Source organism: Triticum urartu, chromosome 6 (assembly GCF_003073215.2).
Source record: "Triticum urartu cultivar G1812 chromosome 6, Tu2.1, whole genome shotgun sequence".
In the NCBI taxonomy this organism is placed as follows: domain Eukaryota; kingdom Viridiplantae; phylum Streptophyta; class Magnoliopsida; order Poales; family Poaceae; genus Triticum; species Triticum urartu.
In genome coordinates, this window is record NC_053027.1 from 550,879,090 (window position 1) to 550,898,558 (window position 19,469).

The following is a 19,469-nucleotide window of genomic DNA, read 5'->3' on the forward strand; positions in this document are numbered from 1 at the left end:
ATGACTCATCTCTACCACTGCATCGCTCTTCTTCGGTGCAGTTTCGTCAGGGGCAGACATCTCAGGACCATGGCACGGGCTTGGATTTGATGCCCGAGCAGACTCTTTTCCCTAACCCATATGCGTTCACAGGATATGACGCATACACCCAAGGTGAGAGATCTCAGTCGTATCTCTCCACGCGAGGGATCTCCATGCCCGAGGAGACTCATGTACCAGATTTAAACCAGTGCCACATACAATGGCCAGACAGTACAGGCGACGGATCTGATCAGGTAGTCATGTTTACATTTTAATGCATTTACAATGATATCATGTATTATTCTCTAACAGTTTGTTTACAATGTTTCTATGTGCAGAACATACCTGATGTTAGTTGGGACGATGAGAACACCCAACGTGGCCTCAACACAGGCCTCCGGGGAGCATCACATGATCATGGCGACACAGTTACAGCATTAGTTACAGAGTTTTTTGGAGGGGACGTTATTGGCCCATCTTTTATTCCCGCGGAGTCAAAACCATACGCCTATGATTACGCTTTAGGTTTGCAACGAGGGTTCCCGACTCCACCACCTATGCAGGAGTCGCAGACACATGAAGCCGAATTGGAGTACGGCCGCGGTCTTCGTGTAACTCGGCCACCTAATCGCTTGTCGCTTTCCGGTCGTAAGAAAAGTCCAGGTGGTCGTCGTAACTAGGGTGATTCATCTATCCACGTGCATGACCCATTGTATATACATATGTCAGTATCAGACTTTCCGATTTAAACATCTATGTATGCTGAAATAAAAATGCACCAGTTAGGAACAATTTTTCCCGCCTATATATCCCGCCATACTATCCCGCTACACTCTTTGGCTTATGTTAGGCCGAAATGATTTTTTTAATTTTGGCTGATGAATACTGTGCAACCATTGCCCATCTTAGACGTTGAAAATATATATTTTCGCGCAACCTTTTCCCCTCAATATTTTCCCACCAATGCTTTCCCTCCATATGTTCCCGCCACCCGTTTCCCGCCAACCCCTTCCCGTCATATCTTCCCGCCACCCGTTTCCCGCCAACCCATTCCTGCCATATGTTCCCGCCAACCTTTTTTCGCCATACCGCAGTCGTTCTTTCCCGCCATTTTCTCCTCTCTACCTATAAAACCCCCTTTAGACGGAGGAGGATAAGCATTCGAGTGTAGTGTAGTCGAGATGTCCCATTATCCTTTCGATCGTAGTTTTCACCCTGGGATGAGCAGGACTCTTCTGAGGCTAGCTACCGATTTCAGGATGGACAATAGGATAGTTCCATGGGACGCACTCACCGGTAGTGACACCATAATGAATGAGTTGGCTCACGAATTACGTAGGTATGGGTGGCCTGAAAGGACCTATGAGGAGGTACGTAAAGAACTTCTTAGGTTGCATGCAAGGTGGAAGAAGATAGTGGAGTCGAAGAGTGAAACTTTCAGAAGGACTACAGAAAAGCATCCATTTTTATGGACTGAGGAGAGCGAGGACGAAGATGATATCTTCATGCCGCCGCTTCCGGGTTTTGCATCGTCAAAGAGCAAGAGTTCTGCATCGTCCAAGAGCAAGAGTACTGCATCCTCGAAGGGCAAGAGTTCTGCATTGTCCAAGGGTAAGAGTTCTGGATCCTCGAAGGGCAAGAGTTCTGCATCGACGGAGGATGACGATGATGCCTTCATGTAGTTTTTAAGTTGTATTCCAGTTCTACCATTTAATTCAGATGTACTTGCACTATTAGTTTGTACTCTTTTATTGTAGGGCATTATGTTCTATCTTAATTTCATTTTGTAGTTGTTGCACGATGTTTGACAATTAATGGAGGTAAATAAAATGCCACTAATTTATTCTAAAACTATATTTTTTTCATTACGACACGCTACAACTGAAAATGAAATAAAGCTACATTTAACTACTGAAATAAAGCTACATAAACTGCAGAAATTAAGATACAAACGATTGTGAAATTTAAAATACCTCCACAGGAATCTACTGAGTCCAGCATGGATATTTTACTTTTCCATCGCCAGCTTCTTCTGCTGCCTTGGTCTCACGAGCCCTTTCTTTCTTTCTCTGTCTCTCCGCCTCACGAGCCTCCTTTCGCTGTCGTTCCTGCTCAAGCAATAGCCAGACCGATTCCTGCAGCATCGGATTCCCGCAGCGAGTGACTGATTACCGCAGTGCCATCACATCTGCTCAAGCAATAGCCAGACCGATTCTCGTAGTGCCGTCGCATCCGCCGAGGCAAAAGTAGCAAAAGCAGAACTGATTCTCGGGCAAAAGAACCAAAAGCAAGGCACCAACGTCCATATTCCCGCGCGTGAGAATCACTGCCGTCAGCGTCGCTGTCGCGCCTGGGAATCAGGGCCGTCAGCGTCTGGTGTCGCGTTTACCAGAGATGCCGCCTGTTGCAGTGGCGGCGTGGCCCACCGGCTGGGCCCGCGAGCAGCAGGGCTTGTCAGCCAGGGAGCGGCAGCCGCAGCGCCCGCCGCCTCGCCTGGTGACGGCGTGGCCCACAGCGCCTGGCCCGTTCCGTCCCGGCTGCTGGTGATGTACACAAACAGTTATAACACGCGTGGCCGCCTCCTGCGGTGGCGGTAGGTGCCACGTGTCGTCCGCTGCCACGGCGTAGGGGGTCCTTTTTGGCAAATTCATTTGCATGTGGTCCTTTTTGGCAATAGCGTTCGGCAAGGGGTCCTTTTGGACAAAGAATCCGGCATGAATGCACGGCAATCACATCACGCAAGAGAGGGTGTGGACGCTGGGAGAGGATTTTGGGTGGGTCCCAGGTGTCGGACGTGTGCGTGACAGTGGTCTTGACTCCCATAAAGCCCCTCCCCTGTTTGCTTTCGATTTGTGGGAAAACAGATGTCTGGACCTACCAGGGACGGATGAGGTTCCGCATCGAACGGCAAAACACATCGAGACAGCATGATCCGGACGAATGCGAGCGCTTTAAGATCAGCTTTGGAGATGTCCTAATCCCGTGAGACGTCGTCCGGACGTATAGGATTGCGTCTAATCGTATCTATAATAGAGGAGATGCAGAACTAGTGGACGTATAGGATTGCGTCTGATCGTCTCTATAATAGAGCAGATGCAGAACTAGTGGACCACGCCCATCTTAGTACACAGTTAGCTAGTCACCCAAATGGTTAGGCTAAGTGTGCCTGTGGCTGTGGTCATGCCTTGGCTAGCTCTCCTGCTCATGGCCGTGCTAGCTGCCCGGCTGATCCATTTGCTATTGATGAGATGGAACAAGGTAGCAGGGGCGGCAGCTGCAAGGCTGCCGCCGGGATCTAGGGGCTTCCCCTTCATTGGCGAAACGCTCGAGTTCTTCAGCCAGAGCCCATCGCCCGAGCTGGTCCCCTTCTTCAAGCGACGTCTTGAGCGGTACTCCCAAAATCATGCTTCGGACACTGCTTTAGTCCAACTTGATTTTTTCTTCTTCTTATGCTTGTATTACACGTATTTAACCGCTTGCTCCGTTTGGATGCAAAGCAATTTAGGCCCTGCTTGGATCCTCGTTTTGCTTCCACTTGCACCCGTAAAAATTACAGATCTCCGTCCGTTGTTTTGCGTTCCAGCTAAAAATAACTCTTGGCCGGTAAATTACACCCGGAAATTTAATGCACATGTATTAAATTACATCCATACCAAGCGCGGCCTTAAGAGTTTCTCTACGCTACATATAATCTCAAAAGAATATTTTCGTTTTTGGTGCTAAGCAAGATTTTGTAAGGGGAATATGAGATATAATCCAATTTTTCTAAAGAAACTATTGTACTATTAATTAAGAAGACAAAGCTATTACAATCTCAATAGGTCAGGCTCAGCATGTAGGTTGGCACTGCACAACCCGGCCGCACAACTCTTTACGTCTAAATTAGGCAATACTTTAGGCTTAAACATTATCTTTTATGTCCGGATTTGTCAGGACTCATTTGACTGAGACTTGATGAAGTCTTAATCGACTGATACCGGCAAGTATAAAATCGGCTATGACTGGTTCTCCTCACGCACATCGTATTGTTTCTGTTTTATGTAGCCGATTTACGTATGTTACTGCTTTTCTATTTGAGTTGGGTCTGTTGTCCCTGGGTTGGGTTTCTTAAAGCATCTCTAGTAGACCCCACATAACGCTCGGCCCGCAAAAATTTTGGCGAGTATGTGGGCTCGGGCCAATTTTACGGCCAGAACAGAGCCCGCATACTCGCGAGGCCCGCAAAAACTTTTGCCGCAGCCCGCAAACCGCACGCCCCGAGCACTATAAGTGCGGTTCCGTGACCCTTTCGCGGGTCCAAAGCCTATCCCCCCGCCGCCGCGAGCCACCCAATTCCCCTTTCTCCTCTCCCAATTTCTCACCGCCGGCGACCCTCCGCCCCGCCTCCAGCCGCCATGTGAGGGCGAATGTGGAGCTCTGGACGCTGCTCCGGCAGCCGATCCGGCAGCGAGAGGGACCCGGAGCGCGAGCGGCGTGTCCGGTCCGACGGCGCAAGGAAGCGCGGCACGCGGAGGTGGACGAACCGCGGGCTTTCGCCGCCAGCGAGCTTCAACCGCCGCGAGACGGTGGAGTACGACCGCCGGCGCGCGTCGTTCTCCTCAGAGCGGTCTCCGTACGCCGGATCCTCCTCCTCCTCCGCCGCGGGCTTCCTCCCCATGAAGAGGGAGTGGTCGGACGAGGAGGAGGAGCCGGAGCCGCCGGCGCCGTTCCCCTTCGCGCCGGTGAAGGAGGAGCCCGAGGACCCCGCTCTGCTCGGCCGCCGCGGAGTTGTCGGCCCTGAGGACTTCATTGCGGAGTTCGACGCCGTCGCCGCCGCCATCGCCGAGCGGAGCGTGCACAAGGAGGAGGAGCTCGAAGCCCTCGAGTGGCGGCATGCGGTCTCCGCCAAGGAGAAGGCCGAGGAGTGGCGCCGCATCCGCACGGAGCAGGCGGAGAAGTTCATCAATCTCTGCAGCTCCGGCGAGGACGAGTGAGCGTCCGGCTCCTCCACGGCGTCGTCCGGTTGCCGCGACCTCGCCGCCGTTATCCCCTAGTACTAGTTTAACGTAGTATGTGCTTGTAGTTGGATGAACTATGTAGTATGTGATGAACAATGTAGTATGTGTGATGAACCATGTTTGCGCAATTTCTCCCGCGAAAAAAGTTTTTTCAAATTATGCAGGTTTAGATACGAGTTCTGCTCGGATGCGTATGTTTTTGACCCGCAAAAGCGATTTTCGTGAACCCGCAAACGCGTTTTGCGGGTCGTATTTTTGCGGGGTCTGCTAGAGTTGCTCTTAGCTTCACTTCCCCTGTTTTGCCCTTGCTTCCTGACTTGGGCTTTATTTTTTTCAACAAGAACAAAATACACTGGTGAAAAGAAAGTAAAATAGTTCCATGACAGAAAATGGTGCATTGTATTGTGCTTGTGTTTCTTAGAGCCAGCAGAACAGTTGCCTTGCATAGGCCATCTATGTTTGTTCTGCCAGCTCATGTCATGTTTCAGCTTATTTTCTTATAGATCCAAAGAAAAGCTGTGAAAATTAATTTAAAAAATGGGGAAAATCTATATTGTATAAAATTAAAATTGTTCGTGTTTCGTGTTTATAAATGGCCGTCCTATATTTTGTATCACCTCATATTTTATTCAAATATTGACCGTGTATTCATAAAAAACATTGTATATTATAAAATGTTCATCATGCATTTGTCTAATTTTCACGGCATAATGTAAGATGTTCATTGTGTATTTAGATAAATACTCATCATGCGTATAAGAAAATGTTCATCACGTACTTAAATAAATATTCATAATGTAGATATGAAAATGTTCATCACGTATGTAAAATATTAATGTATCAAAAGTAAAAACATGGAACAAAAATGAAGAAAAAAAATAAAACAACGAGACGTCCTCGATGGGCTGGTCACCTCCTAGTGGCAAGTTTGCAGCTGTCGCACCGCCGACAAAACACCACAGAGTTACAGTTCGCGCGACACTTGCAGTTGCATGACTAGTGAAAGACATACAATTGTCTTTTCCGACCAAACATCACAGAGTTGTAGTCGAGCGCGACAAACTATAGTTGCGCGCCTACTGATACACATCAACTGCCTCCTCCACCAACAAAACATCATAGGGTTGCAGCTATGTTGAAGACCTGCGGTTGCAGAAGGATGCGGCAATTGCAGTTGCATGCCTATTGATAAACATGCAGCTGCCCCAACAAAACACCGCTGGATTTTAGTTGTGGACGACACTTGCAATTCCATGTCTAGTGATAGATATGCAACTGCCCCTCCTCGACAAAATACACTAAGTTGCATAAGCTTGAAGACACGTAGTTGCAGTCGGAGACGACACTTGCAGTTACGTGCTTAGTGGGAGACACGCAATTGACCTCTTCCCTAACAAAACACCATTAAAGTTGCAGTCGTATTGAATGCATGCAGTCTCAAATGTATGCCTAGTTGCAGACATATAACAACTCCATGCCCTCCTTCCCCCAACCCCGAAAAACCATCACTAAATTATAGTTGTATTTAAGACATGAAATTATAGTTGGGCGACAAATATAGTCGTGCTGCTTGTGTTTGCATACGTGGTGCATCATATGTAGTTGCATGTGAGAGACGGACGTTCAACTAGTTGCATATTTTCAAAAAAACATAAACACCCATATTTAAAAATAAATAAAAAGTAAAGAAAAACACAAAAGAAAATTATAAAAGAACTGAAAAGAAAATATAGATAATGAAAATATTAAAAGCATAAAAAAGAAACCAACACACAAAAAATAAAAATAAAAATAAGAACAAAAAATAGGGGGAAATATAAATAAACCAATTTAAATAACAAATCTGTCTGCCGGTCCGCCCCACACACTCGATATCCTGTGACACCCAGTTGGGTGCACGTTGTGCCGCTTGCAGCTTTCGCAGCGCAACACATACAATTGCATGTGGGTGGCATGCAACTCACATCCGTGTTTGCAAAAAAATATACCCCTATTTATAGAAGGAAAAAACAACCGGTGAACACAAAAATTATAAAATAAAAAAACAGAAAAAGAAAGAATATATGAATAATAGGGCATGTACAATGATGCTATCTTAGCAGTGTCACGTAGGATAAATGATAAGGTGGAGAAGAAAAACTCATAAGAAAGACTTGTCTTCTCTTATTGAGATGATCTCTTAGCATAATATGTTTCACCACATTTTTAGGAATAGCTAGTTATTAAAGATATAAGGCTAAGAAATGATCCATTGTATACATCTTTTTTTGTCATCTCTCAATTACATGCAAGATTTAAGATAAGACCATCTTATCAACCATTGTACATGCCCTAATAATCATAACTACCTCACACCCCCTAGTTTCGCACATCGCCCGCTTGTTACAAGTCAGGTACCATACATGCAGTTTGCACATTAAGATGCATGCAACCGAGTGGCACGTTTGAAAATAATAATCAAAACATCTCTATTCAACAAAATAAAAATAAAAACACAAAACTAAAATAAAAACAGAATTAGTTTTTTAATAATACACCCACATAACCGCTCACGCAACCAGCTGACGATATCCCGCTAACTACAGGCAAAAGGGAATAATGAACTGCAAAAAATACAACTGTTTGAAGGAAAGCCCAGCAAGACATAAGACACAGTTAGTGCTCGTGTTCGCCCCTCTAAACGCCAGTTAGCTGTGTAGCCCAGCAACATGCTGAAACTGAAACGCGAAGAAAAAATTCTGTGAGGAGGAATCGAACTCAGCACCACACTGTCAAGTGACGCCCTGCCGTGATTACTGGTAACCCTTTAAATACTGCACATAACCCGTAAAGAAATAGAAGGCATGTAGACCACTATAGTAGTGATCTAAACGCTCTAGTATTTCTTTACGGAGGGAGTGTTATATACCCAGTATAAATTAATTAAAAAAAGAAAGTGTAAATTTCAAAAGGAATTAATAAAAATATAGAAAACCCATGAATTTAAGAAAGTTCAGCGATTTTTTAAAAAAGGTCACTGAATTTGGAAAAAAAGTTCATCAATATAGAAAATATGTTCGCAAATTGGAAAGAAAGTTCATCAATTTTCCAAAAAAGCTAATTGAATTTGAAAAAAGTGCATCAAATTTACATGATGTGTTTTGATTTACGATTTAACCTCCATGTTTGGCAAAGACCAAATAGTGTGACTTAACCCGACTTGTCCATGACCGAGGACACGACTACTCAAATAGTTTAACTTGGTAGAGGTCGCACACTTTACCCATACGACGAAGCATCTCTTATGGTGACACCCACCAAGATCTTCTCAAGTCATACATTTTTATGGGATTGCATTAATGATATCTATCGGCTGGGAATTATCCTAAAAACAATATATTAGAATCAAAGGTTTGATGTTTCTAATTTCTGTGAGATTTTCTAGCATATTTATTTTTTTATGAGACCATAAATTACTTTTAGTATATAAGAGATAGATAATACAATAGAAGATTTCGTATGTTATAAAATAGCCTGACAAATACTCCCGCTGTCCCATAATATAAGCCATTATGCATATAATAACGGAAGCAGATTGTAGCGCCCGGTTGCTCCACACCCCTATACAAACATTAAATTAAAAAAATACCGAGAAGTTAAAAAAAAATCTGAGATTTTGGGATATCAAACCTGGATTTTTTATCTACTCCCGTGTGAAATTTCTTGAAAAAAACCAGGAAACATCTTCGTGGCAAAAAGAATAAAAATTCCTATGTACAGAAAAAAATTGTTTGGATGGATTTTTGTGTGGATAGTATTTCGTTCGCCACAGATACGTTTCCTGGTATTTTTCATGAAATTTCACACGGGAGTAAATTAAGAATCCAGGTTTGATATACCCAAATTTCAGATGTTTTTATTTTTCTGGTATTTTTATTTTTATTTTTTGGGTATTTTTACATTTAATATTCTTATAGGGGTGTGGAGGACCATGAGCTCATGTGTATTTTCCTATAATAATGCCTTATATTAAGGGATGGAGGATGTACTCCCTCCGTTCCGAATTACTTGTCGTGGATTTGTCTAGATACGGATGTATCTAGACTCATTTTAGTGCTAGATACCTCCGTATCTAGACAAATCAAAGACAAGTAATTCGGAACGAAGGGAGTAGTAGATAAAAAGAAGATTGTAAACGAATAACAGTTTAATGTGTAAAACTCTTGTAGAAAAAACTGCATACCCACGAAAGAATTAGGTTACGTTTGACAGCACAATTTTTTTTAGAGAATTGGGAGAATTTTGGATGCAACAAAAAATATCAATCCAAACATAACAAAATGGAAACTCGCTTCGATGCTCGTCTTAAGACGAACTTAACAGTGAAGATTAGTTGTTTGTAAGATAAATCATTTTAAATCTTAAGATATCGCAATCAATGATGGTGATATCAGCATGCATGCATCCCATGTACTAGTTAGAATTAAATTAATGAATGGTTCAAATTTCAGGTATGGTCCAATTTTTAGGACAAGTTTGTTCGGTGAAGACCTTATAGTTTCCATGGACAAAGAGCTGAACAACTTGGTGTTCCAGCGAGAGGAGAAGCTATTCCAAATCTGGTACCCGGAGTCGGTCATGAGAATCTTTGGAGCCGACAGCATCATCTCAAAACTTGGGTCCTTCCACAGGCACATGAGGAGTCTAGTCCTTAGGCTGTTCGGCCCTGAAAATCTCAGGCTAGTCATGCTCCATGATGCTCAGCGAACGGTCCAGACCGGCCTGCTCTCGTGGCTCAATCAACCCAGCGTTGAACTGAAAGAGGCAACTGCAAGTGTATGCCACTTTTAGCTTCTTCCTAAAATAATCATGTTGTGATAAAGATAACCAAATTAAATCCAAGTTTTGAGCACCTTGTCGTCCGACTTCTCTCTGTAATGCAACAATTTCTTATCGTAGATGATATTCAGCATCACATCAAAGAGGTTAATCAGCTATGACTCCTCAAACTCAGATGGGAAGCTCTGGAAGCAATACGATGCATTCTTTCAGGGAATGCTGGCATTTCCACTCTACATCCCTGGCACAGCATTCTACAAATGTATGCAGGTAATTGACAAGTATACAATAGCAAATTCTTTGAAGGAAGAAGGAATGCAGAGTGAGGGGGCAACCTTGTCGTGGGATTAATATGGCAAGTGTCCTCATAGGAGAACTTAGTTGTGAGGCCATAGCTACGAGGTGAAGCCTTGGATGGGGTTGATTGGAAACGAGAGACACAAGTTTACCTAGGTTTAACCCCTCTACTAAGGGTAAAACCTACTCTGCTAGATTTCTTATTGAATATGTTGGTCTCATTACAAGGATGCTATTCTTTCTACCTCTCTCGAGAGAGCTCAAAAATCTTGTCTATTTGGATGACCTAGGAACCCCCTTTATATAATAGCCGGGTCCCTGGGGTTACAACAGATTCCAGGTTCTACCCGCAATCGGAGTCCTACTCTAAGTCTTCTAGGTCCTTCTTGTATTGTCTTCCAAGTTGGGGGTCTTCGTCTTGTATTTGGACTCGTTCTTCACAGAACCTCGCCTAGGTTCAGGTCCTTCAGACCAGGTACTGTAGCAGGCTGGGTCTTTCTTCAGGCCGGGTCCATGTAGCAGACCGGGTACTCCCCAGGTCGGGTCTTTCTTCAGGCCGGATCCTGCCCAGGCCGGGTCTGGCTGGGTCCTATAGCAGGCCGGGTTCTCGAGGGACCTTTGTCCAGTCTAGGTCCTTCAGGGACCTGCTGGTTTCTCTACATCTTATTGGCCTACCCGGTTGGGTATTCCCCGTCACAACCCTCAGACCAATTATCTAATTAGAGTAGTAGTAGTACTTATTATATGTATTCTTGCTATTAACAAGTCTCTTAATTAAAAAAATCTAATATGCATCCTTAGCTGTCTTAGTATATCTTACAAATTATTCTAAGATACTTCTACACAAGTAGTATGAAAAAAAATTGCGCAAAAAAAGTAGTATGAAAAAAGATCACCAGGTCCTAAGATTTTTTGCAATATGTGGATTCAAATTATTAATTTTTATTATTACTATTATCTCTTCAGGCTCTCTAGTAATAACTATTGAAGTATAATTTAGAGTATTCGCCTATGTGGTATATGAGGGACGCAAGTAAAACTCTTAGGAGCATGTAATCATGTCTCTATATGTATACATCATATATAAGTATAATCCATGTTTTAGTTTCACACTATGCATATATAACAATTTCATTGCCAGGGACGAAAGTATGTCATGAAGATTTTGAGGAAGATGCTAGATGAGAGGATGAGGACGTCACATCGGGAGAGCGTCGACTTTCTTGATCTACTGATCGATGATTTGAAAGAGGAGAAGCATTTAATGAATGAAAAAATTGCGTTGGATTTGCTCTTCTTGCTGCTCTTCGCCAGCTTTGAGACCACGTCATCCGCGATAACTGCCACAGTCAAACTCCTAACAAACAATCCAAAAGCCCTACAAGAACTTACAGTAAGTGAAGAAAAGGCTAATGAAGTAGACTTTAATGTTCTGATTTTCAATCTAAAAAAATCCTTCCTTTCGGAGTACACTCTCACCTGCCTACCGCACATGAACTTACAAATAGCACTTTAGTCTATAATAATTGAACAACATATAATACTAGAAATCTATGTATAGTTGGATAAGTTATAATCATGTTGAACATGTTACCCAATCAATTAGTGTGATGGTTCCAGGAGGAGCACGAGAACATCCGAAAAAGAAGGGTTGACCCTGACTCCGAAATCACATGGGAGGAATACAAGTCCATGAAATTTACGTCTCATGTATGTCTCGCTTACACCAGTCATCGACCATGCAAACTTCTAAATTTATTCATGATTATTGTCAAAAGCATCCACCTCTACAATGTGCATTTATCTTCTCCGTTGTTGATTTCTAGGTCATACACGAAGCATTAAGGCTGATTAACATCGCTCCGATAATGTTTAGAAAAGCTACAGAGGATGTTCATGTAAAAGGTAAAGTTTGCTGTAAGGAAAACGATACATGTAGGACTAACCTTTTATTCATTGTTTTTGAGATAGCTAACAACATGCATTACAAGTGGTCATATAGGACTAATCTGTCATATACATGGACACAATTATAGTTGTCGCAAGTTAACTATATGGGATTGGTGGTGATCTGTGCAGGTTACATTATACCAAAAGGTTCAAAGATCATGATTAACCCTTCTACTATTCATCTGGATCCTACAATTTACCAGGATCCCAATGCATTCAATCCATGGAGGTGGAAGGTATGTGAAATTTAAAGCAAAATAACATATGCACATATTTTAATGAGTAAAGGGCCAAAGAAGATTTTAGGTTAGATCTCGTGAATAGAGAATAGACGGACCCTCGCATCCCCTCTCTCGGGCGACATGGGGGAACACGGCCAACGCCGCCACTACCCTCCCTCCCGTCCTCATCTTGTCTTGCCACCGTCGGAGGGTAGCGCGGAATCTCGTGAGGGCGTCACGCATCTGTCCCCATCCATTGGGTGATGTCCCGGCAGCTGCTCTTTGTGCCATCGTGGTGGTGACCCTTGTTCGGCGGGGGTCCTGGGCGTTGAGGCGTGGTCTGATGCGATGACGGCGATGCCCGAGAATGCCATTTTTTTCTCCATGGAGACGTTTGTTAGTTCTGCTTCTACCTCCACAGTGTCATGTGTCTCCTGGGTGAAAGCCCTAACTGAGGTGGGCCGCGATGGCGCCATCGGCATCGTACCCTTCTTGACGGCGCCGCCTTGGGAGATCGTTGGGTTGGTGTTGGCGGCGATTTGGATCTGGAGGTGGTGCGATGTGGCATCTACCGCGTCGGCGATGACGGGTCTCGGCGGCGTGGTGCAACGGGGTCTCGGTGTTGGACGTGTGTTGATGGACGTGTGCAGAGTGGTAACGTTCACATGCATCATGGTGGCGTCTATGGTAGTTAGGCATGAAAAGGTCGATGTGTTGATCTCTTCTGAAGTTGGGACGACGGAAGATGATGCTGGAAGATTCCGGAGCGTGCGGACGCATTGCATGCTGTGAGTCTGCTAGATCGGTTGGTGCCAGCTAGGTGAAGCCACAAATTAGATGTTGTGCGTCGGTGCAAGGTCAAGGCACATCATCAAACTAACAGGTGTAGCGACATAGATCCTCAGCAAGGTGACTTTGGGTTGATCCATGTATTAATTTTGTCAAACTGTTGAATAATAAAATGAAGGTGGTTGTGTGCATGGGCTTATCCTCCTTTTTTAAAGGGTTAAAACAGGCCGATGGATAGAAAAGGCTTCCAGAATACATGATACTGTATTGTATCCTTATTTTTTCTATATTAATACGTTTGAACTTCATGTCATGAAAGGAGAAAATTAGCTCAAGAGCTTCCATAGAAAAACAGAAAGTAACTCATGCATGATGGGTAGCATCCTAACTAGTGAAGTTTGAATTATTAAAGACAATTTATTTACGCACGTAGTAGTGATGTACAATGTTTTCTTTTAAAGAAAATATAGAAGAATCAATAGTTAATTAACATGTTCATTCATTTTACCCTTATGATTTTTCAAGTCACGGAAAAGGCTAAGGGATCTAGCTATATTTTAATGCAAGGGAGTAATATTAATTGTTGCACAAACATAGTATTATCTCCCTGAAACCTAGTTACAACCTGCGTGTACAGGGTACTGCTGAACCAGTTAGTGGTGCCTCCAAGGAATTCATGGCTTTTGGAGGCGGGCTGCGGTTATGTGTTGGTTCAGACTTTGCTAAGCTACAGGTGGCTATCTTCCTTCATTGCTTAGTTACTAAATACAGGTAAAGTTATATTTCTTGTATTTGAAGTATTTTGATAAATAATAATTACTCTAGCAACAAACACGTATTGGAGGGAGAGTGCTAGCAGTGTACATATAGATTTCCTATGGCATAAAAAAGACACCAGTAAAATTGTCCGATCGTACTCTCCTGTCTCCTGAAACAAATGTCTTTCTAGTCATTGGTCCACATCGAAACTGATGTCCAACAGGTGGTTAGAATGTGGGACTCTAACGAGTTCCATAGGTCGGAGATCGGTGGGATCTTGAATGAGAGGTTAAGGAGTTGAGTGCCAACTTCTCCTTGTTCAAATTGTGCTGTATAGGAAGGGACGCTAACACGGCTGCTCATTGCTGCGCAAAGCGAGCTAGTGAGGCTAGACGTAGGTGTTTATGGCTGAACTATGTTCCCCCCTCCTTGCTGAAGTGCATTAGCATGATTGTAATCCTATGGAGTAATCAATAAAGTTCATTTAGTCACACATACACAAAAAAGATCCCTTGTAGTACCTTCAAGAAAACAGATATGGTGTACAACAAAAGGAAAATTGTTAAAAAAACTTCAGTGCTACATTATGCCGTGCAAGACGTGACTAAATTTAACATTTTTCAAAGGAAACAAACCAAAAAGTGTTTCATAAAAGTGAAAAATATAGTATGCAAGAAATGCAAACAAGGAATGAAACATGCGGCAAATCGTACAAAAAGGCTTGCCGTAAAAAAACATGGGAATACTATAGGACTTCATTTGCAAAACATGTATATAGTGCTTGATTCTCTTGTGGTATTAGGGCATCTCCAACGGCGAGCCGTAAATTTCCTCCCGCGTCCGTCCACGGACACGGGGACCAATCCACAGACACTGATGCGGAAGGTCGCCATCCAACGTTGTCTGCATACATTTCATACACTTTATGAATCAATCAAATTAAATTTATGCAAACACGGTCGGATTTCATATAGACATTGTTGAGTATAAGGATTATTAGAAAGTATAGGATAAACTAGGATTTGGTCCTGCCTTGTCTTGTATTCCAAGTTGGTCTTTGTACTCCTATATATACGCCCACGAGGCTCAAGCAATACATCAAACTATTCCCGCAAATCCCTCTCTCCCTTCTAACATGGTATCTATCGCAAGTCGATCCTAAACCCAAGCCGCCGCCGCTTCCGCACCCGCGCGCCGCCCCCGGAGCGGTCGGCCTCCATGCCCGTCGTCGGGGGCCGCGCCGCCCGTATCTAGGGTTCGTCCGCCGGCCGTGTTGGCCGTCTGCCCTAGAGAGTCTTTTTTCCCGATCCTTTGATCCGGATTTTCTATCTCTCGCCGGTCGCTTTGATCGGCGTCTTTTTTTTGGTTTTCCGGTATATGTGATCCGGTTTGCGTCGCCCATCGCCGCCGTCGATCCCGTGTGCCTCTACTCCAACACCGACCCGACGGCCTCGCGCGTCGTCCGCGCGTCTGTCCGTCGGTCGCCCCGACCCGGCGGCCTCGCGCGGCGTCCTTGCGTCGGCCCGCCAGTCGCCCCGACCCGGCGGCCTCGCGTCATGTGGCGGCTCTACACCGCCGCCCTTCGCGCGACGGCCCGCCCGTCGATCTACGCCGGCCGTCACCGCTCTGCTCCGACCGGGACACCTGCATCACCCCGACCCGGCGGCCTCGCGCCATGTGGCGGACAATCATAGCCGCCCTGCCGCCCGCCGCCGACGGCTTCATCTTGGACTCCGCCGCCACCGCGCCTCCATCGAGCGGCGTCCTCGACCTCGCGCGCGATCGGATTGATCACCCGCCCGCCGCCGCGATCCGCCTCATCTACGCCGTGCGACCGACCTGGCCCGTCGGTTGCGCGCGCCTCCGCAGGCCCCGTGAAGACCGTCCCGAGTTCAGCGCGCCCCTCTACCGATCGAGCAATGGGCTGCCGTTGCGTCGCCCTGTCGGGCCGCAGCGCCGCTGCCCCGTGGTTCTTCTCCCAGTTGCACTGACCCGCGTCAGCGCTGCGTCGCCCCTTCGGGCCGTAGTACCGCGGCCCGTGGTCCACCGCCGCCTAGAGGCCGTCCGCTCCAGGCTGTCCCCGTGGCGGCACCGACCCTCGCGCCGCCACTGCGTCGCCCCGTCGGGCCGTAGCGAGCGTGGCACGTGTCCACGCCGCCGTCTAGAGGCCGTCCCCGCGGTTGCACCGACCCGCGCTCCTCCGCCGCGCCGCCCCTTCAGGCTGTCGCGCCGCGGCCCGCGGTCCCTGCCGCCGCCCCGAGGTCTTCCCGCCATCACCCCGACCTGCCCGCCGCCGCTGCATCGCCCCTTCGGGCCGTAGCGCGGCGGCCCACGGTCCATTTCGTCGTCCATGTGCGTTGACTTCCTGTGGTATGCGTCGCGCCACCTCCCTTGGCGCGGGAACGCCACCGTCCGCGCCGGTCTTCGTCATGCTGTCGGGTTCTTCGCCTACTTCGAGCACCGCCGCCGCGCTCCTAACCTAGCCGCCGCCGCCGCCGTCAGGCCGCCGCCGCCCGTCCACCTCCTTCGTCTTCGTCCAGCACCGGCCCGTTGCCAGCGTCGCCGTCATCTACCCCGACTACTTCGTCTACTCCGACAACCGCAGGCGACATTGGCTCCGCGCTGATTGACGCCGCAACCGTCGTCGAGTCCTTCTCTGCTAGCCTCTCCGACTCCTCCGACATGGCGTACAACTTGTGCAGGTCCTTGTCTATGCATGCCCGGTGCTGGCAACACCGATGCGTGCCTTCGTCCACGACGTTTCCCCGGGCCTGACAAGCCTGGTGTGGCGCTTCGTCAACTTCGTCTTCGTCCGTCTATGCATGCCCGGTGCTGGCAACACCGGTGCGTGCCTTCGTCTATGATGTGTCCCCGGGCTTGGCAAACCCGTCGCGACGCGTCGTCAACAACGTCTTCTTCCCGGCGCACCACTACTTCGACACCACTGCGCCCATGCTAACTCGGCTCCCTCTTGCGCCCGCAGCTCCATGGCGACATCCTCGACACCGGCTCTCCGACTCGACATCGACCACGACATTCTTCGCGCGGCTACCTCGACCACGGCTACACCACCCTCGGCTCTCGGCTACCTCGACAAACGGCACAAAGGGCTACCGCCTGCTTGAGCAACCTCGTTGGTTTCCACTCCAGCCACGACTCCGCGATGCGTCGACCGTTACGACTGTGGGGGTGTCCGTCGGCTTGCCTTCGGATTCTTCTCCAGTCTCACCGTCTGCGTCGCTACCGTTGTGACTGCGGGGGGATGTTGAGTATAAGGATTATTAGGAAGAATAGGATAGACTAGGATTTGGTCCTGCCTTGTCTTGTACTCCAAGTTGGTCTTTGTACTCCTATATATACGCCCACAAGGCTAAAGCAATACATCAAACTATTCCACCAAATCCCTCTCTCCCTTCTAACATACATGATAGATTTTATACAAACAGGAAGAAAATGGTTACATTTTAGACATATTTTAACTAAAAAGGTAAAACTATACACACGTACGATCGCGCACGGAGCTCCACTCCCATGACACGGATACACTACAGTAGTCTACGGCCGCCCGTGGCGGATCCCTTTGTATTCCCCATGTCCGGCAGCCCGCGCGCTGATCGGACTGCCGGGAGCCCCGGAGGTATATTCTTCTCCCGTATCTTCCCTATGTCTGGTCGTGCCGCTCATCAGAGTGGCAAAGAGGGTGCTTCAGCCGGAGGGGAAGGGGGGCTCCTCCATTTCGGTGGAGCCCAGACGGGGTCGAGGATGGTCTGAAATAAAGATCCAGATGGGTCATTGGTTGTACAAGTCGGTGACGCGCCTGCGATATGGCCTTCCTGGGACCCAAGCGGCGGCAGCCTCCCATGTTCTACTTTTCCCTCGATGTTGGCGGCGGACATGCTGGCCGTCGACTCGTCGTTCTCCGCGCGGCCGGCTTCTTTCTCTGCCAGCAGGGCATGGTTACGCGCGCGTTGACGATGGTACGACGCGGTGTCGTCCACGGCAGCGACGATGCCCGTGCCGCCGTGCTCCCCCTCCCCCCATGTGCCGGCTTGGAGCGTCGAGTTGCTGAAGCACGCGCCGGCTTGGGGGCGGCACTTGCTCCGTTGGGCTAGGCGAGGAAGGTGGAGCAGCAAGCTGCGTCGCTCGTATCCAACAGGCTCCGCGGGCCTCCCGGCCGGCTTTTATGTTGGAGAACTGTTCTTCCTTTTCGTCGGATGCCATCAAAAGGGTGGAGGAAATGGCGAAAGAAGGAGATGGGGAGCGGCAGAGTGGTATGATTTTAGCCCGGCATCAGGCCTCCTATAAATAGCAGGCGGACAGGAGGAGCTTGTCCGGCGTTGTGTTTAATGTCAGCCTGCTTGTGAACGGACGTGTGGCCGAAATAGGTTTCTCGGCTTCCATGCGGGTTTTAATAGAGGTGTTTGAATGCGGCGACGAGGTGTGTTCAGCCAGGCGTGCAGCGGCGGTGCCCTTGGCCGGCGCACCGCTTCAATGACGGAGGCAGTAAGAGGTCGCGTCTTCCCTGAGCCGTCTTTAATATGGAGCGACGCACTCTAGAGCGGCATGAATGCGGACAGCTGGCACCGAGCGGCCGGGAACGCGCGCATGCGAGGGATGAGGGCGTTTGGGTGGGCCAGGGTGGTCAGAATCAGCGCGTGGTTGCTATCCGGAGGCCCGCATATCCTTCCCCCACGTTTATATCTCGTTTGCGGGAGAAAGTACGCCCGGATTGCACGTCTGCGCCACTGACCGATGTTACATGCCCGCATTGGATGGCTTCTGCGGTCCGGACAACACGGTTGGACGTATGCGGGCGATTTGAGAGTCGGTGTACATGTGCTCGGTAGAAGAAAGGAAAATAGAATACGATATAACTTCAATGCAAAACAGGAGACTGTAAATAAAAGAATTATGAGCTCTTTTGAGTCGTAGGATTATGCATACATTTTTTTACAACATTGTACATAAATCCTGACAAACTAAACTTTAAACTTCTGCCTAGCGCAGATGGAATGTGATCAAGGGAGGAACCATGGTGCTTTCTCCTGGACTACAATTTCCTGGTGGTTTTCACATCCAACTTCTCCCAAAAGCTTGATTCGTGGTGTTGATTTCTGCAATATGGACGATGTTTCTACGCATGGCACCAGAGGATATGCAGTGTTGTCATGTTCCTTATTATGTGGCTAGTAATTGACTTTTGGAACGCAAGATTGCTAATAAGACCTTTTTGAGTTGTTAATAAGCTTCTCCTATGGAGCATAAACTATGACTCAATTTGTTTCTGCTTCCCATATTTGATATATGCCAGAAAAATGTATCTGTTGTTTGTTTGGTGCAACTTGGCAAAGACGTTTTCCACTTTGTCAGGAATTTGCAGGGAATCTAAATGATGGTTAGAATGTTGCTATGTTTCTGCCGGTAATCAAAATGATGCTTACATACTTATTTTGTAGATCATCAATACATCACCAGTATTGTAAATGCATCTCTTATGTCCCTGTGCGTCATCAATAAATACCGGAAGTGTACATGCATCAGAAATCCTCGGTGTCTAAGTGATAATTCTGCAAAAATGCTAGACCTACGGGGACTATTTTACGGATCCCGTGCTATG

At 47.1% G+C, this 19,469-nt stretch overlaps 1 protein-coding gene across 1 annotated transcript; it reads left to right on the forward strand.

The window, feature by feature from the left end:
• The first annotated feature begins 3,093 nt into the window (after nucleotides 1-3,093).
• Nucleotides 3,094-19,260, forward strand: LOC125515229 (cytochrome P450 87A3-like). The gene is made up of 9 exons (XM_048680668.1): nucleotides 3,094-3,410; nucleotides 9,509-9,833; nucleotides 9,957-10,106; nucleotides 11,275-11,526; nucleotides 11,754-11,843; nucleotides 11,960-12,038; nucleotides 12,213-12,319; nucleotides 13,731-13,864; nucleotides 18,860-19,260. Exons 1-9 carry the CDS (start codon nucleotides 3,169-3,171, stop codon nucleotides 18,948-18,950), a joined length of 1,470 nt encoding a protein of 489 aa, XP_048536625.1. The 5' UTR covers nucleotides 3,094-3,168; the 3' UTR covers nucleotides 18,951-19,260.
• The last annotated feature ends 209 nt before the right edge of the window (nucleotides 19,261-19,469 follow it).

What these genes read in the sequence shown, in the direction of transcription:
- LOC125515229 (XM_048680668.1), top strand. Translation starts at nt 3,169, where the DNA reads ATGGTTAGGCTAAGTGTGCCTGTGGCTGTGGTCATGCCTTGGCTAGCT. An exon ending in TTCAAGCGACGTCTTGAGCG is followed by an intron (nt 3,411 to 9,508) that starts GTACTCCCAAAA and finishes TTCAAATTTCAG; the next exon opens with GTATGGTCCAATTTTTAGGA. An exon ending in AAGCCCTACAAGAACTTACA is followed by an intron (nt 11,527 to 11,753) that starts GTAAGTGAAGAA and finishes TGATGGTTCCAG; the next exon opens with GAGGAGCACGAGAACATCCG.